We start from the raw sequence: 22341 nt of genomic DNA on the forward strand, positions 1-22341 counted from the left end.
GATGTGAATATTCGATCATGATTATTTTGAAAATGAAAACAGTACACAATTCTCAAGTTTCATCCATACATTTCTAAGAAAAACCATAGAACTTTAGAGTCCAAAGGGGCCTAGGAAGTGATTCACTCATTTTACAGATAGGAAACAAAAAGTCAGAAAGTTTAATAACAACTTGCTCAGGTTACATGGCTAGTTATAACATAAATCAAGATGGGAATCAGAATTCTGTTCCTTCCAATAGATAATACTGCTCATTTTTATTTTAAAAAAAAACTATTCATATATTTTAAAATCTTATGAAAGTGAAAGGAAGTTTCTTCTATTACCAGGACTAATTTTTAATTCTTCATATGTGCATGAAATTTCTCAAAGGTACATCCTGATATAGAAGCATTTCAGGTGGTAATAAAAGTTGAAATGTTTTTACAGTTAATATTCAATATCACTGTTGAGTTCACCCAAGTCATGGAAGTACAAAAATAATTTAAAATATCTCCCAAGGGTTACAGCAAATCTACATAGCAAAAAATAATGAAGTTCAGGTGAAATAACTACAACTGTTTAGCATAAAAAAGGGGAGGGAGTGGTTTAAGATTATAAATTTTTATCTGGTCACATTTCCCCAACCAGATTTATTTTTTAAATTTGATTTTTATTATCTGGATTTTGAGATGCAAGCCATCTGGTTTTATCAGGCATTTCAAACAAATTAAAAGCAATAAGATGCAGTGTTTAAAGAGTTGGGCCTAAACTGGAATAGAATTTCAGAGCTGGAAGGGATTATCTGACACCCTTGATCCAATGTTCTCTTCACAGCCATTAGAAAACTGAGTACAAAAATTAAGTAGTCGGCCCCACCCAGGACATAAAGATGAGCCATGGAGTTGGCATTAGAACTCAGATCTCCTGACACTCTACATTGAATAGCTTTCTACTATGCCTTGCTTTCTTCCTGGGGTCTGTGGGAAGAGTTTGGAGAAGGCAAAGGGTCTAATATTTTATGGTCGATTGAATATTTACATGCAAATATTTAGCTACGAGTTCAGCAAATTCTGACAACATTCTAATTCTGGTAGTAGCACAGAGTGGAAAAAGCAATGATTCTGGAGTCATGAGTCTGTTTTCTGTATTTCTTCAATTTACTATATACCTCAAGTCATTTAATTTAGGCTTCAGTTTCCTCACCCATCAAAATATTAGAAGTAAACATATTATCCACCTCCAGAGGAAGAACTAATAATATTGATTGAACACAGACTGAAGTATACTATTTGTCATTTTCTTTCATTTTTTATTCAAGTTTTCTTATATAAAATGACTAATATGGTGATGTTTCATATAATAGCACATGCATAACCTATATCTGATTCCTTACCACCTCAGGGAGGAGGAGGAAGGGGAGGGAGGGAAGAAGGGATAAAATTTGGAACTCAAAACTTTAAATAAAAATGGTTATTATTTTTTAAAAATGTTAGAGGTAGACAACAAATTCTCTAAAATTCTTTCCATCTCTAAAAGTCTATGATTTTATGCTTTATAGAACAGTACAATCCATAGTTTTGATTATGGAAATATAAAGAAACATTAATTTTAAAATATATACATTTAACATCTTTCCTTAAAGATAAGAGAATCCCATAGATGGAATTATGTGGCAAGAAAAACTCTGGCTCAGGCCTCTGACTTCCACTGTGATAAGAAGAGGGCACTGCCTCAGTTTCTATTTTGAGCTTCTAGATATTGTTCCTGGAAGAATAAAGGCTGGGAAGAAAGCCATAGCCCCTGTTTTGACCAACTGGCAAGTATCCTTATTTTCTCCCTTCTGCTATTTGTTTCCAAACATATATGCTCATATCTTCTCCTGCTTTCTGTAAAATTCCATTTTTCTACGCTGCTTACATGTCCACATTTTATATAAGAATGCTGAAGTCAATACTCTGGGCTTACTGACTTTTTTTCTTTCATAGAGATAAGCCTGTGCTCTGAAAGTAAATAAAACGTGCAGATAACTATCTCTGCATCATTGATTAGGTACTATTGATGGATCCTTGGATATTTTATGTGAAAACCCCTCAAATTTAAAAGAATAGGTTTTCACATTCATATTACTGATTTCATCTATTCTATACCGTACAACATATATCAATCATATTTTCTTAATAACTAGGAATTGCAAATGGCATTCCATAGATGAAATTCAATAAAAGAATTCTGTGTACCTTTCTGGAACTTCCCCAAGGCTAACCTACCGCAGAACTTCCTATATGATCAGTTTTGGTCAAAATGGTTGATATATTGAGGAGAGGCCCTAATCTGCTAATGATAGTCTACAAAGGAACAAATAAGTTTAAAAATCACCAAAAGAAGACCAAACCAATACTGCCTTCACTACTGAAGCTTAAAAAAACAAAAAAACAACTGTATTAACAGAAAGTTAACTATGAAAATCATTCACTATTTTTATTGCCATCAAAGAAAAGCAGAATGAAGTATTGCTGGAACACTAACACAACTCTTATTTGCATACCACAAACAAATGTTAAGATACTAGCTCCCAAATAGGCTATTAACATTTTAATTACTTACTTGATGGCCCATGGACATCTTTGGCATCACCAACATGCTTTTAATGCAGTGTAATTGAGCAGCAAACAAATACAGTCCACACCAGGAAGAAGCAATATGCATCAGGATAGAAGCATCAGTGAAAGAAAAGAAAACAGAAATGATTTTAGTTTTTTGTTTTGTTTAGAAAGCACATGCACACTAATCCTAATAACCATAATGTTAAATACTAAGGAGATTATATATATATATATATATATATATATATATATATATATATATATATTTTAAGGACTTTTTCCTGGACGTATCTCTTACTTCCCCAAAACAGTGTGACTATTTTTGGCAATACTCACTCATGCATCTATTTACTTAATTAGAAATTTAATATGAGGATAGGGTTCTTCTTCAGTAAAATTGCTGAAAATCTCAAACTAATGGAAGTAATTCTAAGTATGTAGACTTTTCTTGTAAATTTGTTTTTAAAAGCTAATGAGAACTGGTAAAAATTTTCATTATAGTTAAAGAAATTGCCAATAGTTATTAATTTATACATTAGCATTCTTTAAAATGTGCAAGAATAAATTCTGATAAATACCATCTCCTATACTTTAAAAAATTATTATTTTTGCATGTGACCAAAAAAAATGCAACTTAAAAATATTACTGGAGGCACAGCTTTGAGTAACAAATTTATTTTCAACATTTCACTTTTTTCTGCAAAGACACAAAAGCACAGGAAAGAAAATTCCTCACAGGACAACAAAAATGAATGTTGGTTATAACAATCACTTACATAAACATTTTTTATATCCTACTAACACTATATATAGATCTAGATAGATCTTTGTATAGATTTGGATAAATTACTGATCCTGAAGGACATATTACTTAAGGAAGAGAAAACAAAAACACCAATAGAGGTGGACCATTATATGAACATATTGTATAAGATTTCACTGAATGTTATCTTCAGGCTCTAAGAGCTGATATTTTTAGTCACACCAATACTCCTTTAATGGAACAAAGTAAAATTCATTGTATAGAATAATATAGAAAGTAAAGCATCAAAAAAACAAGAGGGAGGACATAAGCTCATCTTTGGGCCACAGCAGCAGAAAATGAAGAAAATCTAGGATATTCTTTAGCTTTTTTTAACTTTTGTCTTTCAGGAGAATGTTTTTACCTTCTTACTTCTCAAAGTGATGGCTACTTCAAAATACTTAAAATTATATACTGCTGTGTCCTTACAAGTGTTTCTTCTGAATATCTTAGTGATTGAACCACTTGAGATCATCATTGTGTAGATGTATTTCATCTTTTCATTTACCTAAATCTATCAACAGAGTGAAAGAAAGCACTGCTTTGATCACAATTTGTCTGTGCTTAAGACTCGTTGCTAAGAGTTATAATGTCACAACTGTCAAGTTATGATGGCAAGGGGGAAACTACAGTGACCATAGTTTCCAAATTTTCTGAGGTAATCCCAATTTCAAATGTTGTCCTCATAAGCCATTAAAACATCTATTGGATTCCATTATTTTTAGCAAATGGTTATTGAATGAATCAAGTCATTAAGCATTAAGATAAACCACAAGGGGAAAAAAAAAAAAAAAGGGCAGCTAGATGGCGCAGTGGTTAAAGCACCGGCCCTGGATTCAGGAGTACCTGAGTTCAAATCCGGCCTCGGACACTTGACACTTACTAGCTGTGTGACCATGGGCAAGTCACTTAACCCCCATTGCCTAAAAAAAAAAAAAAAAAAAAAAAAAAAAAAAGATAAACCACAAGGGGGCAGCTAGGTGGCACAGTGGATAAAGCACTGGTCCTGGATTCAGTAGGATCTGAGTTTAAATCTGGCCTCAGACACTTGACACTTACTAGTTGTGTGACCCTGAGCAAGTCACTTGACCCTCATTGCCCCGCCAAAAAAACAAAAACAAAGAAACAAAACAAAAAAACAAGTGTTAGTGCTACAAATGAGAATTAAGCAGGAAAAAAAAATCTCAATTACTCACAAAAACTCAAGCATGCTAGCTAGTGTTAATATGTATCTAATTACACATACATTTCATGAAGTTAGAAGATTTAAAGAAATTATAGGTAAATGATAGAATAGTGCGTAATTCTAGAAGAAGCAAATAAAGAATTTGTTTATTTCATCATACATCTGAATGTATACACACACCAAAATATGACATTTCTCATAAAAGATGATTTGTTAAAAATGTATAATATGACAAAACAAGTGGTACTCAATATATCATAAAACACTATCACAGTTTTATTTTTCACACCTAAATTTTCTTCCTCAAGAAAATCAAGTAATTATGAAAAATATTCTTAGGAAAAACTCTGTGTCACAACCTTATGATAGAGTTATCTGGTTGCAAATTGTTAGAAAGTAGTTCTTATCTTAATGAGTTCTTATTTTCATGAAAGCACTGGAATTAATCTTAAAGTTATTGACCTTGTCCTTCTGCCAGAATAGATAAGCAACCAATTAAATAATTATGTTTTTCTCTGTTCTGAGCCCCAACAGACTAGTGGATAAGATTACTGATAGGTCAGGAAATAATATCAATATTCACTTGGGAGGTGAAATACAAGACAGGATCTATGATTTTTTTCCCCCAGAGAAAGTACACAAAGGATAAAGACTGAAAAAGGTTTACTGTATTTATATTTTATTCAATAAAATTAGTGATATGAATTGTCAGTGTTCTTTCTTTCAAAATTAGCAACCAAAGGGCTTCATATTTACAATATGAATATTAAAAGAATACTAGCAATTCAAACTAATAATTTTCATAAAACATTTTCTTTATATGAGAAATAAAACATGAAATTTGCAGTTGTCCATCATTACCAATTATAATGTACAAAACCCTTAAAGATAAACTCAAAGCCATTAATCAAATATTCTAGTCATGTTTCTTCTTAAAACCCATTTTAGTTAAACTAATGTTATCTAAATATGAAGTTAACTGTAGTTCCATATAAGCCCCATGCTATTTACAATGACATAAGACCATTTGAACTTTAAAATATTCAAGACATGCATATAGGTCCATATATACTTGTCGTTGCTGTGTAGAAATAATCTCAGTCTATCTACAGGCTTTGATTTTTTCCCTTTAGCATCTCAACCTAAATTGTATACTTATTAATTTTATTTTATATCCCAAACTAGTCTTTCATAAGTTTCTTCAGGGCAAGGCATGAAGAGCTATTAAATATTGATGATATGGTTTTTGCCCCAATATAGTTTCTTCACCATGAAGTCATTTTTTAACAAAAGGTGCCCTGTTACAGCTGACTTGCTATATTGCCATGATGAGAATTGAAAAAAGCCTTTTAGAAAACATCTCTTGAAAGCTGGGTCCATTCATGGTTCACATTGCAGGCTATAGTGATAGAGGCTTATACTTCTAAACATTCTGTTCCAAAATCATCTTTTGTTTGTTTTTTTCTTTCCCTCCAGTCAGTAGAGACATACACAAACTTAACAACACAACCTCCTTAGTTTTATATGAGGGCATTTAAAAGCACATACTTAACTTTGAACACCATCAGAGACTATGCCGAGAAGAATCTAAGCTCCTCAGCTCAGAACTTCTTCAGAGCATGCTTCTTCACCACAGCCATTTTCCATTGTGCTATTCAAGTGGATAATACAACCAGATCTCCCCTTGTTGCTCTGGAAACTATAATCCATACAATACTACCATGTTCTCTGAAAAGGACATGTCAATAGAGTATCTTATTGTTCCCTTATTGTGAGGACAATAGGACCTAAAATAAAGAAAGCCATCTTGAATCTAAGCCCTGAGTAAGAAGAGGTTCCAAGAGGCAGAGGCAAGGAAAGAGCATTTTAGCTCCAACTTAGCTTAGGTGGCTCAGTGGACAGAGTGCTAATCCTGGAGTCAGGAAAACCTGAGTTCAAATATAGCCTCAGACCCTCACTAGTTGTGTGATACTGAGCAAGTGACTTAACCTTTGTTTGTTCTAATCCACTAGAGAAGAAAATGACAAACTACTCCAGTATCTTTGCCAAGAAAATCCCATGGACTGCGCTGACATGGGTCATGAAGAGTTAGACACAACTGAATGACTGAAAACTGTGACAAAAGCAGTTAGTCACTGGAGATACAAAAACACAAATGAAACCGTTCCTGACCTCAATAAGCTCATAATCTAAGCAGTGCAAACAACATGTAAATATTTGTATAAGCATAGGTATATATAAAATATAGGGTAGGGACTGGGTAAAAGGAACTCTCAAATCAGGAACTAATGTCTTCCAACGTCAGTACTTTATCTGCAACTTTACTTAGAGAGTTGCCTAGAGCAGGGCTGTCAAACTTGAAAAATTCCAATGGTAAATCAGACTAAAAAGTAATAGGAAAATCCTTTTTTTTGTTTTGTTTTTGTTTTTGTTTTTTTTAGTGAGGCAACTGGGGTTAAGTGACTTTGCCCAGGGTCACACAGCTAGTAAGTGTTAAGTGTCTTTGGCCGGATTTGAACTCAGGTACTCCTGACTCCAGGGCTGGTGCTCTATCCACTGTGCCACCTAGCTGCCCCGATAGGAAAATTCTTAATAAAATAAACAAAAATATAATACAGCATAATGTTATTTTGTGGTTTTCTAAGTCAATGCACCACACTACAAGGAAGGATCGATACCACTGGCCCACAGCACTAAAAGTGACTTGACTACAGTCACACAGCCAATATATAACAGAACTGAGACTTGAACTCAAGTCTTCATGGCTTGAAGACCAGATCTCTATTCTCTATACTACATTCTATCTTTTATAAAATAGATACAAAATAAATACAAAGATATTTGGCAGGAAAGGCACTAGCAGCTATGGGAATCAAGAAAGCATTCTGTGGCAGATGACACTTGAGCTAAGACCTGAAGGAGTGGTTCCATTAAACCAGGCACAGTGGCTCAAAAGAAACTGGGAAAGGGATCAACCTGCTAGCCAGGTGGTCTACTGAGCATTTTCCAAGTTTTTAGGATCTACCCTTGATCTTAATCTGGAACAGGCTGTTGAGAAGCAAGGAAGAAGAGCTTATGGGGGTAAAACCACTAAGGATTTGATAAGGAACAGCACAAAGTGATGACCAAATGTGTGAACCAAAAGCACAATTATCTGATCAGAGATTTAGAGCTGGAAAGGACTTTATTTTATAGATAAGAAAACTGAATCCTAGCACTCTTAAGTGACTTGTCCAAGGTCATACAAATAATGAGTGGCAAACGTTAGATGTAAATCTAGGTCTTCAGACTCCATATTCAGTCTTCTTTCTACTCTACCAAGGTGCCTCTAGCATCACAGAACACGTTGAGTGGAAAGGACAAGACCCTAAAGAGATACAGAATAAGAAGACATGGGTTAAAATCCTGCCACTGTTTCTTATTATTAGTTCTATGGCCTTGAGCTAATCCCTTCACTTTCCTGGACCTTTGCCTCCTTATTTATAAAATGGCAGAATTAGACTAGATAACTTCTGAAGCCCCTGCCAGTTCTAGATCTGCGATCCTTTTTTTCAAACCCTTCTTGAGTACTCTAGGCACATAAATCAAACCCATCTTGTGCAATGGAGTGGTATGATTGGACCTGTGCTTTAGGGAAATCACTTTGCTGTAAAGAACAGATTGGAGTAGGGAAAGAATTAAGGCAGGAAGCCCAAATAGGGGGTACTGCAACAGACTAGGAGAAAACTGATAGGGACCAGAACTATCATGGTGGCCATTTGACTGGAGAAAAGGGGGTGGCAAGTATACTACCAAGTATTTTATTTTGCCTACAGTTATTTTAAATGGAATTTCTTTCTATCTCTTGCTGCTGAACTTTACTGGTTCATAGAAATGCTGATGATTTATGTGTGTTTATTTTATATTCTGCAACTTTGCTAAAGTTGTTCATTATTTCAACTAGTTTTAGCTGATTCTCAAGGATTCTCTAACATATCATCTGCAAAGAGTGGCTGTTTTGTTTCCTCACTGCATATTCTAAATCTTTCAATTTCTTTTTCTTCACCTATTGCTATACTTTCTATTACAATATTGAATAGCAGTGGTGATAATGGGCATCCTTACTTCACCTCTGATCTTACTGGGCAGGCTTCTAGTTTAACCCTATTATATAATTATATATATATATATATATATGAAAATATAATTATGCATATATAATGTTTGCTGATGGTTTTGAATAGATATTACTTATCATTTTAAGGAAAGTTCTATTTATTCCTATGCTCTCTAGTGGGGTTTTTGGTTTTTTTTGTGAGGCAATTGGAGTTAAGTGACTTACCAAGGGACAGACACACAGCTAGCAAGTGTCAAGTGTCTGAGGCCAGATTTGAACTCAGGTCCCCCTGACTCCAGGGCTGGTGCTCTATCCACCCTAGTTTTTTTTTTTTTAAATAGGAATAGGTGCTGTATTTTGTCAAAGGCTTTTTCTGCATCTTACTGAGATAATCATATGGTTTCTGTTGGTTTTGTTACTGATATTGTAAATCATGCTGATAGTTTTCCTTACATTGAACTAGCCCTGCATTCATAGCATAAATCCCATCTGGTCAAAGTGTATGTTCCCGGTGATATACTGCTGTAATCTCCTTGCTAGTATTTTTTTTTTAATTTTGCATCAATATTCATTAGGGATATTGGTCTATAATTTTCTTTCTCTATTTCGGTTCTTCCTGATTTAGGTATCAGCACCATATTTGTGTCATAAAAGGAATTTGGTAGGTTTCCTTCTTCATCTATTATTCCAAATAGTTTATGTGGCGATTGTTCTTTAAACGTTTTGTAGAAGTTGCTTATAAATCCATCTGGCCCTAGGGTTTTTTTCTTAAAGACTTTATCAATGTCTTGTTCACTTTCTTTTTCTAAAATGGGATTATTTAACTATTCTATTTCCTCTTTTGTTAATGTGGGCAATTTATATTTTTGTAAATATTCATCCATTTCACTTATATTGTCAGATTTACTAACATATAATTGGGCAGAATAACGCCTAATAATTTCTTTAATTTCTTCTTCATTGGTGGTAAATTTACTCCTTTGTTTTTTGATAGTGTAGTTTGGATTTTTCTTTCCATTTTTAAATCAAATTAACCAATTGTTTATATATTTTATTGTTTTATTTTCATAAAACCAGCTTTAAATTTTATTTATTAGTTCAATGGTTTTCTTACTTTCAATTTTATTAATCTCTTCCTTGATTTTCAGCATTTCCAATTTCGTGTTTAATTGGGGATTTTTAACTAGTTCATTTTGATTTTCCAGGTTTTTTTAAATTGCCTGCTCGATTCATTTATTTGCTTTTTTCTCTATTTTACTGATGTAAACATTTAGAGATATAAATTTACCCCTAAGTATTACTTTGACTGCATCCCATAAATTTTGGTATGTTGTATCATTGTTGTCATTCTCTTTAATGAAATTATTTATTATTTCTGTGATTTGTTCTTTGGTCCACTTATTTTGTAGGATTAAACTAGTTTCCAATTAATTTTTTATCTATCTTTCCACTGCCCTTTACTGAATGTAATTTTTATTACATTATGATCTAAAAAGGGTGCATTTATTATTTCTGCTTTTCTGAATTTGGTTGTGAGGTCTTTATGCCCTAATACATGGTCAATTTTTGTGTAGGTGCTACATTCCACTGAGAAAAAGGTACATTCCTCTCTATCTCCATTCAATTTTCTCCAGAGTTCTATCACATCTAACTTTTCTAAAATTCTATTCACCTCCTTAACTTCTTTCTTGTTTATTTAGTTAGATTTATCTAGTTCTGAGAGGGAGAAGTTAAGGTGTCCCACAAGTACAGTTTTACTATTTCCTCCTGTACTATCATTTGGTGCATATCTGTTTAATGTTGATATTACTTCATTATCTATGGTACCTTTTAGCAAGATATAGTTTCCTTCTTTATCTCTTTTAATTAGATCTATTTTTACTATCCACCTCCAAAGAAAGAACTGATATTGATGGAACAGATGGAAGCATGCTATTTTTCACTCTTTCATTTTTTTCTTTTAATCAAGTTTTCCTGTACAAAATGACAAAAGTGGTAATGTTTTATATAACTGTATATGTATAACCCATATCTGATTGTTTTCTGCCTCAGGGAGGAGGTGGGAGGGGGAGAGGGAGGGAAAGAGGGATAAATATTGGAACCCAAAACTATAAATTAAAATGTTTATTGTTAAAAAAATAAAAAATAAAAGACTACAAGATTTTTAAAAATTAGATCTATTTTTGCTTTCACTTTGTCTGAGATCATGACTGCTACCACTGCTTTTTAAATTTCAGCTAAAGCAAAAATATTCTGCTCCAGCCCCTTACCTTTACTCTATGTGTGAGTCTGTGCTTCAAAAGTGTTTCTTGTAAACAGCATATTGTAGGATTCTAGTTTTTAATCCATTGTGCTATGTGCTTCCATTTTTATGGATGAGCTCATCCCATTCACATTTATTGTTATGATAACTTAACTTAAATCCAATTCACTTGCAAGTTAAGACATCACCTTCCCGATGTCATTAGTCCTCTAAGAAAATGAAGGACAAACAACAATCTGTGAGTGGTAGTAGCTGTCCCACTGGGAACCCAACTGGCCAGTTCCAATTGAGCAATGTTCCTCCCTTCCTCCCTCTCTCTTCTTCCTCTCCCTCTGTCCACATACAGAATCATACTCTTACCTGTGGGTGCTCTACCCAAAGGAATATAAATTCTGATCCCTAACACCTCCTGTTTTTCTCTTCCCTCCTTCTTATTCTATCATTTTAAAAACCACGCCTTAAAACCAAATCACGGGGCAGCTAGGTGGCGCAGTGGATAGAGCACCGACCCTGGATTCAGGAGAACCTGAGTTCAAATCCGGCCTCAGACACTTAACACTTACTAGCTGTGTGACCCTGGGCAAATCACTTAACCCCAACTGCCTCACCCCCCCCCTAAAAAAAATCACTCTGGCTCTCATAGATTGGCCAAATAGTTCCCAGCCCAAGTCTTACCTGGATCATAGTAAATAGCAATTATTTCTTTTCTGGCCAAAACCCCTAAGGATCTTCCCTTCTCAGATTGATTTTTTTTTTTTAACTAGGCAAAAGATACTCTTTTTTTTCGGGGGGGGGGGTGTCTCATTTCTTACCTACCTTAATCACTGAATGGATGTTGCCCTCCATCAAACTGAGACCTGGTAAAGATCTTAGCCAATGTCTCCCACTGAGTCCTTGGCCATCTCCAGTCTTCCTAACCTCTATCTTGACACTCCACCCAGATGGCTCTGGAGAAAAGAGTCAGGCAGGTGACTCTGCACAGCCCTGCCTCACTTAAACCCAATCCACTTGCAAATCAAGACATCACCTTCCTGATGTCATTTGTTCTCTTCAAGAACAAAGGACAAACAACAACAACACATCCTTTAGTCAAGAACTCTTTTAAACTTTATTCTTGCACATCAACTGCCAGCTATGTCTCCACCACAATGCTCCACAATCAGTAAAAATCAATGTGTTGAAAACCAGACTCATTTTCTTTCCCCTCAAAATAACCTCCATTCAAACTCAACTTCCAACTCTTAAATTCTATGAATAGGAAGTAAAGAAGCTTAGCTTAATAAAGGAATCTGGCTGAGTCAATATTGGGCAGTTTCTGGTCTGTCTAAAACTGAAATAAAAATTTTCCCTTGAAATCTGACCTCTCTGTGGACTTCCTTCTTTTTCCCCTTCCTTCCTTCCAATTTCTATTACTAGTACCACCACCATCATCCTAGTCATGAAGTTGAAAAATCACTGTGATCTCTGACTCTTCCCTTATTCTCTATATCACATCACCGCAAAATCCATTCTATTGTTCCTCTGCCATTCCTTCCCTTTCTAGTCTCAATGGTAGTAAATGAATTCAGTTTTAGGATCACAGTATTATAGATTTAAAGCTGGAAAAGACCTTTGGTCATCCAGTCCTGGGCTTCTTAAACTTTTCCCATTCATGACCCCTTTTTGCCTGAGAAATTTTTATGCAACCCTGGGTATATGGGTATATAAAATAGGTATACATAACCTTTTACTATTGCCAAATTTCCCACGACCTCTCACATTCAGTTTAAGAAGCTAGAATCTAGTCCAAGCTCCTCTCCATCCCATTTTATGGATGAGGAAAATGAAGTCCAGAAGTTAAGGGACTTACCCAAGGTCACACAAATAGAACCTGAGCTATGATTTGAATCTAAGTCCTCTGACTCATAATATTATTTCCATTGCACATTTCCACTTTCTAATCGGTTCCACTATACTCATTCTCTCCCCACTCTAATCTATCCTGCATACAGCTAGCATTTATTTTCCAAAATGCAACTCTATGCCATTCCCCTGATCAAAATCCACCAATGGTACCCAACTACATATCTGACAAAATCCAAGCATCAACACCGCACTCAACAGTATACTCTCCTATTCAAGAGACTCTACAATCTGGCCTCAACTTCTCTATCTTGCCTTATCTCCCATTGTTCTTTTATATAAACTTTATACACTTGTAAAACTGCTTCACTTGTTACCATACAAATGTATCTTGCATTTCCCCACTATCAAGCTTTTGCTAAGTCCAGGTCATATGAAATGTCCCTCTTACCGTGTTCAATTTGAACTCTCCCCTATATGCTACACTAGAATGTCCAACAATAGCTTATTATCTCCATGCTATCATGGGACATCAGAAGAGATTGGTGACTGTACTTAAAATTCTAATTCTAGCTGTGGGAAAATTGGAACACTAATGCATTGTTGGTGGAGCTGTGAACTGATCCAACCATTCTGCAGAGCAATTTGGAATTATGCCCAAAGGGCGATAAAGCTGTGCATACCCCTTGACCCAGCAATACCACTTTTAGGTCTTTTTCCCAAAGAAATCATGGAAAGGGGAAAGGGACCCACATGTACAAAAATATTTATAGTTGCTCTTTACGTGGTAGCAAGGAATTGGAAGTTGAGGGGGTGCCCATCAATTGGGGAATGGCTGGACAACTTGTGGTATATGAATACAATGGAATACTATTGTGCTGTAAGAAATGATGAGCAGGAGGAGTTCAGAGAAACCTGGAGGGTCTGGTGTGAGCTGATAATGAGTGAGATGAGCAGAACCAGAAGAACATTGTACACAGTATCATTACCACTGAGTGTTGATCTACTGTGATGGACTATATTCTTCTCACCAATGCAATGGTACAGAAGAGTTCCAGGGAAGTTGTGATGGAAGAGGATCTCCAAATCCAAGAAAAAAAAAAAAAAAGAACTGTGGAGTATAGATGCTGAATGAACCATACTATTTCTTTTGGTTTTGGTGCTATTGGTTTTTTTTCTATTTTGAGGTTTTTCATTATTGCTCTGATTTTTTCTCTTATAACAGGACTAATGCAGAAATAGGATTAATGTTATTATGTATATATATATGTGTGTGTGTATATATATATGTATATGTATATAGATATATAGATATAACCTATATCAGATTACCTGCTGTCTAGGGGAGGAGGGAGGGAGGGGAAGGAGAGAGGGAGAAAAATCTGAAATTGTAAAGTTGAGAACTATCTTTACATGTAACGGAAAAAATAAAATACCTTATATGTAAAAAAAAAAAATTCTAATTCTAATTAGCTGCCAGATTTATGCTAAGGCTTTAGAGTTGAAAGGACCATTATTAGAAAGCAGTGTGTCCAAACTCCTCATTTTACAGATGAAGAAACTGAGAGTCTGCGAAGTTAACTGATTTGAACAAGGGAACACAGGTAAACAACAGCAAGGCTAGGATTTTACCTCAGATTTTCGAGATCCAAATTCATTGTTCTTTCTAATATACTAAACTGTCTATCTTCAGATTTATTCCTTGCCCATTAGAAAGACATTACTGGCTCTGACTAACAGCTTTTCTCCACCTTTTGCTACCTTGCTAATATACTTTTCATGTTATTTTTCATCAGTTATCTATAGGTGTGTCTTATCCCCCTATTTGATAATAAACCTGTAAGGGCAATGACCATATTATATATAAACTTTACCACCCCCACTCCTAGTGCATAGCATAGGGTTTGACACATATTAGTAATTTAATTAATGGCTGCTTAAATTAATCAACAGGTCATGTACCTTGAATTAGTTTTCCTCAAGTGTTTTGATGGGTTTATACTGAACAAAATAGTTCTCTCACTTGTGTCTTTATCCATAAATACATATTTAAATATGTATATATAAATATAGGTACTCTATAAAGATATGTTGATTTTATTTTAAATTATGATCAATTACATGCATGTAACAAGGCTCAGAATTAAGAGTTGGATCTGCAGTCTATGATTATAATACAAAGATCAGAGAATTCATGATTTCATCCTCATTATCATCTTCTCTAACTATGTGAGTTAACCAGTCAAGCAAAAATTTACCTACTAAAAAGATGTCAAATGATTTTGATGCCTTAAATGAAACTGCTTGAGAACCATGTGATCAAGTCTCAGTATCTATGGAAGGTGAGAACTGAGAAACAGGTTACCGAAGACAGCTTAAGTCCCACATACATTAATATTTCAGTAAATGAGGCCTAATCTTATACATTGCAGTAAACAATTCTGTTTTACAGTCTGAAATAAGAGCTTATCTTATTTTGAATTTTATTTTGTCCATCTCTTTACGTGGATACATGAGACTGAATTCTATCTAGACCAACTCGAGACACTGCCTCTGCTTACTACCATATCACTCATTAAGGATATCACCCTACACAAGATCAAACTACCACAGGCAGCTTGCTAATATCATATTAACTTTATTTTCCCAGACCCATAGAAGCTACTCATTAGACCGAAGTTAGCAACAATTTCTTTCCTTTTAGCTTCTATGTCCCATATTGTATGGTATGCTATCTCACATATGATAGAAAAAGCAACTTCATGGACTTGCCACACAAGAAAATAGAAAGAAGTTTGCTATGGAACATTAACACTTGAGATTTTAATTTGTAATTATTCTTTTTTCATTAATAAAGACCATCTTCCTATTGTATTCTAGTATAACAATAGGTAGGGTCTGTGTAGAGGTTTTACACTGGAGAAAATCAAGATGTCAAACAGCTGGGTCATATAAAAGCATGAACAGGAAGGCATTCCACAAAGTTGAGAAAACCCCAAGGGAACAGACAATACCTGTAATAGCAATTACAAACAAAGAAAACTGGCACTTGCTCAAGGAACTGCTAATGTCCTGGGCCTGGAATCAGAAAGACCTGAGTTCAAACCTAGTCTCAGACACTTCCCAGCTGTACAACTCAGGGCATGTCACTTAACCTCTCCTTGTCTCAGTTTCCCCAACTGTAAAATGGGGATAACAGCACCTACTTCACAGGCTTGTTATTAAGAGCAAATGAGATGATATTTGTAAAGTGCTTAGCATAGTGCCTGGCACATAGTAGGAACTAAGTTTATTCCCCTTCTCCCCTGCTATGATAATCTAAAATCTCAAGTGTCCATAGTGTGAATGGATGATTTGAAAAAAGAATGTTGGGGGCAGCTATGTGGCACAGCAGATAAAGCACCGGCCCTGGATTCAGGAGGACCTGAGTTTGGATCTGGCCTCAGACACTTGACACTTCCTGGCTGTGTGATCCAGGGCAAGTCACTTGGCCCTCATTGCCCTGAAAAAATAGAAAGGCAGACGGACGGACAGATGATAGATAGATAGATAGGTAGATAGATAGATAGATAGATAGATAGATAGATAGATAGACAGACAGACAGATAGATAGATAGATAGGCAGATAAATACATGAATGAATGAATGAATGAATGAATGAATGAATGAATGAATGAATGAAAATTCCAGAAAAAAGAATGGTGTTATATAGTGCAAAGAACACTGTACTGGGAGTTTTTTCAGACTTTTGCAATTTACTAGCAGTCTGACCTCAAGGAAGTCAAAATCCATTAGGTTTCAGTTTCCTCATACGTAAAATTAAATAGATGGATTCTCTTTCATCATTAACATTCTATAATTCTAAATCTAATTTCAACTTGTCAGAAGGGTTTATGTTAAAACAAGGTATACATTCTTTTGTCAAACTCCCCAGAACAGGAATACCTTAAAGCCAAGAGATAAAGAGATAAAATAATAAGGGAACCATTTCAAATGATCATCTGAAAAAAGCTATTAGATCAGAATTGGACTTTTAGAGGTGAAATCCAAAAAAGAAAGCTTTCCAAACTTCTTCTTTTTTTTTTTTTAGTGAGGCAACTGGGGTTAAGTGACTTGCCCAGGGTCACACAGCTAGTAAGTGTTAAGTGTCTGAGGCCGGATTTGAACTCAGGTACTCCTGACTCCAGGGCCGGTGCTGTATCCACTGCGCCACCTAGCTGCCCCAGCTTTCCAAACTTCTAAGAATCTTAGAATTAGGTTTTGGGGCCTGTTGTCAGAGCCTAAAATGTATGAACTTTCACTACTACTACTACTACTAAGCTGTTAGTACTCTCAATATCCTAAAATTATTATGTATTTATATATCCATGTTAATGTTGTATCTTCTAGTAAAACATAAGCTCCTTAAGAATAGAAAACAATTCTTTTGTTGTATTCCCAGCACTTGCCATCTTGTTCTGAACATAGTATATGCTTACTGCTTGAACAGCAATTGTTTTTAGAAACCACAGAAGCAGGAAATGAAATATGTTTCATAGTTACAGGTGAGAGAAGAGTTCAATAGAGAGGATCACAAAAGATAAAATTGAAATTTTTCATTATATGAAATTTTTAAATTGCATTAAAAATGCAGTTAAAATGATAAGGGAAATTGTTAATTGGGAGGGAAATTTTTGTACCATGTTTCTCTGGTAATGATCTATCATCCAAGAATTCAAAGGCAACATGGCATAGTTGATAGGGAAATAAGTGCCAAAATCAAGAAGGGGGGGGGGGTTGGGGCAGCTAGGTGGCGCAGTGGATAGAGCACCGGCCCTGGATTCAGGAGGACCTGAGTTCAAATCTCACCTCAGACATTTGACACTTAACTAGCTGTGTGACCCTGGGCAAGTCACTTAACCCCAATTGCCTCACCAAAAAAAAAAAAAAAAGAAGAGGGGGGTTCAAATCTTGCCCCTAACACACAATGTACCTCTGGGTGAGTCACAAACCTCTCAACAGCCTCTTGAAGACTATAAATTGCAGAGAAAGTGCTAGCCTGCAGTGATAAAGAAGCTTCTTTATGTGCGAGTTCCCTTGACCAGTGAATTAACATGTCTGATCTCTATCCCTATCCAAGATACTCAAATACACAAAAGTCTAAGATTTGGGGACATGTCCTACCCTGTTTAAGAAGGACAGCCATTACCTAATAGATAAATGCTCAAAGGATACAAACAGGCAGTTCTCAAAGGAAGAAATCCAAGCTATACACTGACATCTGAAAAAATTCTCCAAATAAGAGAGAAATGCAAATTAAATAACTCTAAGGTTCTACCTCAAATCCATCAGATTGGCAAAGATGACAAAAACGGAAGATGACAATGTTGGAGAGGCTATGGCAAAAGAGACACTAATACACTACTGATGGAGTAATGAATTTGGTCCAGAGAGTCTGCAAAGCAATTTGGAACTATGCTTACCAAAAAAAAAGTCAAAGCCTTTGACCCAGCAACACTACTGCTAGGCCTATATCCAAAAAGTTGAAAAAAGAAGAAAAGGGCCCATAGTAACAATAATATTTATAGAAGCACTTTATATAGAGGCAAAGAACTAGAAACTAAGGGGATAACCATCAATTAGGGAAGGCGCTGAACAATTTATGGTACATAGGTATGAGAAAATAATTCTTAATGGATTTCTTGTGGGAGACCCAGAGACCCAGTTTCTCTCCCTCTCCCCACTTCCGAGGTCAATGTTAGGAGGGAGGTCAAGGCGAGTCCAAGGAATGGAGATAAGACTCTTTGTTTCTAAGTCAGTGAATTTAGGGAACTAAAACCACACTTACCTGAATGTGCCCTTGCTCCTCAGGGTGGTCTCCCATTCGACCCTGATGTCATCACAGTAGAGCACATTTTAAAATGGACCATCCTCAGGTCATGTTAACCAATGGAATTGAATGATGCTAGACAATTAGCTTTGATCACTGTGTAAGGAGCCACCTCTATCAGAAGAGGAAAAAGACTTAGAGCACGAGGCTAATGCCATTCTTGGCTCAAACTCCAGGCTCAGAAGGCTGTCCAGCTGGTGAGCACTCTCCTCTTAGGCCAGAGTAGGTAATATAGGGCTTCTGAGCTCTGTTGGAGCCATGTACTCTCTTAGCGACAATATGGTGCAGGGGGGTGGGGGTGGGGATTCAGTTTGTGTTAACTGCCATTTGGTCAATACCCTTTACTAATATTTAACATACTTTAATAATAAATACTGCCTAAATGGGTACAATAGCCAGTAATTTATAAGTAGCAATATTTTAGAAAAACCCAGTCTGGCCCCCAATAATTTAGCTAAAAACAATAAGCATCCCAATAATTTAACTAAAACATAGGTGTATCCTAAAAAATATCTCCCATTCACTATGCCATCCCTTCAACATACTGATATGTATGTATGTTTGTATGTGTGCATGTATGTATATGTACATGTGTGTTTGCATGCATGAAATCTTTTCTCCAATGCTTGTCTACACTGGCCTCCTCTATGGCAAATGACTTATAATCTAGTTTTCATATTGACTGCTCTAATAAAACAGCTCTTTCCAAGACGTCCAGCACTCCTGTCAATCCAACCCTCTTTCCAACTTTAATCTACATAGCCATTGATGAGCGTCTGTGCAGTTGCTTCTCTCTACTTTTCTGCTACTCTCCTCCCCAGGCTTCTGTCCTCTTGGTTCTCTGTCTGTCTGACCGCTCTCCTCCTCAAATCTCCTTCATTTACCCCTATCCTTCCTCCCGCCTCCTTTATATCACCTCTATGTAGATGACTACGGAACTGAAATATTCAGTCCTGATCTCTTCACTGAGTTCCTGCACCTTATTCCCAACTCCCAAATTAGACATCTCCATCTGCTTGTGTCAACAGCACCTTAAACTCAACATATCCAAAACAAAATCCATCATCTTTCCCCTGAAACCTGCTCTTCCACCCAATTTCTATTGATGGCATCACTAATGCTCCTGGTTACTAAGACTCTAAATGTCTGAATCATCTTTGATCTGTTCCCTTACCTCCTACACTGAGCCAGCTGCCAAGTCCTATTGATTCTATTGGTACCATCTCATTACCACATATGCTGCCACCATCCTAGTTCAAGCTCCCATTACTCCTAAGAACTACCCTAACTGTCTCTTAGTTTATCACCTGGTCTCCACAGTCTCTCTTCTCTACAATCCATTCTTCATGTAATTTCTGAACTAACCATTCTAAGCCCATATCACTGCTCTCTTCAAAGACCTTCAATGGCTCCTTAAAGCCCATGGGATAAAACAAACTCCTGGCCACGGCATTTCAAGACTTCCATAATCTGGCTGCAGCCTATATGCCTAGCCCTATACCACATGTGCTTTCTACATTCATACAGTCATATCCAACCCAGCAGTTCTCTGATCTCATTTTGCCCTTGCCACCCCCTAGGGATTTACATAAGACACCCCCGATGACCAGAATTCAATCTCAGTTTAATCACATTTTTCCTTCAAGACCCACATCACATGCTACCTCTATGAAGCCTTCACTGATTTAAACTTGATTTTGTAACATTTTTGTATAAAATATTTTCTGAATTTCTCCTTTACCCAGATATCACATTCAAACTTGTATCAAATGTATTTGTGTTCATGACTGCTCTGTTAAGTGATTATAGCTCCTTGAGAATTTAGAGAGGCAAAAGCAACAGGGTAGAAAAAAAATCCTGAAATTGTTAAGTTTTTAGTTTCCAAATTTACTGCCAACTGACTTTAAGACCATAGGGAAATGACTTAATTAATAAACTTTATAACAATGACAATATTTATGCCCCTTTAATAAATTTTAATATACAAGCTTAAAATTATTAACTATTTAAAAACTCAAAAGAAACCTGGAATTGGCAAACAAAAACTGCAATGATCAAGTAGGGTGTCAAGAGAATTATCTTCAACTTTCCCATGAGGAAATTGCTCATAACTGAAGTTAACTGCTAATTTAGGCAACTCAGTCTGTACAGCTAATGAATCAATAAGAACATATTACAAATCTACTCTGTGAAAAGCACTGTGCTAGACAATGGAGACAGACAAAAATGGAACAGTCCTAGTCCTCAAGGAATTTACATTCCATTGAGGAAGACAAATGACATGTAGACAAATGAGAACATACAAAATAAATACAAGGTAAATTTCTGCAGTGAACACCAACAGATGGGGGAATTAGGACAGGCTTTACTTAGAAGGTGTCCCTTGAGCAGAGGTCCTATAAAAACAGCATTATGAGGGGGCAGCTAGGTGGTGCAGTGGATAAAGCACCAGCCCTGGATTCAAGAGTACCTGAGTTCAAATACAGCCTCAGACACTTAATACTTACTAGCTGTGTGACCCTGGGCAAGTCACTTAACCTTCATTGCCCCACTACAAAAAGAAAAACAAACAAACAAAACAAAAACAGCATTATGAATGATAAAGCCAGAATGAGTTGAGGCTGATGAGGGAGATTAAGGATAACAAAGTTATTAAAGTTGTCTTGTGAGCAAATAAGAGGCTGAAAGTAGAAATAGCTTCTTTATTTGAAATGGATAGAATGATAAATGACAAGAGAAAACAGCTGTTCAATTCTTTTGCTTCTGTTTTCTCTGCCATAGGAAAAGATTTTGGGAAAAGAAAGGACAAAATAAAATGGTGGAAGAAGTACAGAATTAGAAAGATAAATATATTGCAGAAACATAGATTTTTGGCTCAAAATCAAAGGGAAAACCTCCTAATAATTAAAGTTGTCCCAAAATGAAATGTGATGCACTCAAAGTGTTTTAAGTAGAGGCTGTGGATTATCCCTTTCCACAGACACTGAGACAAGATTCTTGTCTTTTTTTTTTTTTGGCAGGCCAATGAGGGTTAAGTGACTTGCCCAGGGTCACACAGCTAGTGTCAGGTGTCTGAGGCTGGATTTGAACTCAGGTCCTCCTGAATCCAAGGCCAGTGCTTTATCCACTGCACCACCTAGCTGCCCCGGGACAAGATTCTTGATATCAGATTCTTCCAATTTAATAATCCTATTTTTCCCATTTTAAAACATAATATAGTTTTATATTTAGAACACTCACCAAATTTCGTTCAAGATCCCCACCTTCTGCCAAGACCGGTTCCATGCTGTATGAGGAATGTGCTATGCTTCTCTTTCAATTAAAACTTGATCATTATGCACATATGAAAATCCTGAAAGAGTTTAAAAAAAAAAGATTCATCAGTAGTAGTAAGAAACTAAATGGAACATCGCAATGGGATAGAAACATTATATTATAAACAAAAGTTTACAAATCGCCTAATATTAAGTTTCAGAAGTGAAAGATACTAAATCAAAGTTATCTATGGCTATATGAAAAAATGTTCTAAATCACTACCAATTAGAGAAATGCGAATTAAAATAACTTGGAGGTACCACCTCACACCTATCAGAATGGCTAATGTGACAAAGAAGGAAAATGATAAATGTTGGAGAAGCTGTGAAAAAAATCGAACACTAATGCATTGTCGATGGAATCATAAACTGGTCCAACCATTC

At 35.8% G+C, this 22341-nt stretch overlaps 1 protein-coding gene across 4 annotated transcripts in view; it reads right to left on the reverse strand.

The window, feature by feature from the left end:
• Positions 1 to 22341, reverse strand: part of OSBPL8 (oxysterol binding protein like 8) — a 216534-nt gene that overhangs the window by 117836 nt on the left and 76357 nt on the right. For 3 of the 4 annotated variants that reach the window (XM_043966291.1, XM_043966292.1, XM_043966289.1), the window contains 2 exons: positions 21884 to 21995; positions 2587 to 2623 (listed from right to left, as the gene is read on the reverse strand). In XM_043966291.1, the coding sequence (XP_043822226.1) occupies positions 2587 to 2623; positions 21884 to 21928 (82 nt within the window). In that variant the 5' untranslated portion in view covers positions 21929 to 21995. Of the gene's footprint in view, positions 1 to 2586; positions 2624 to 21883; positions 21996 to 22341 lie in introns of those variants that run through there. The other variant, XM_043966295.1, reaches the window with a different exon arrangement.

This window comes from Dromiciops gliroides, chromosome 5, assembly GCF_019393635.1.
Source record: "Dromiciops gliroides isolate mDroGli1 chromosome 5, mDroGli1.pri, whole genome shotgun sequence".
NCBI classification, from domain to species: domain Eukaryota; kingdom Metazoa; phylum Chordata; class Mammalia; order Microbiotheria; family Microbiotheriidae; genus Dromiciops; species Dromiciops gliroides.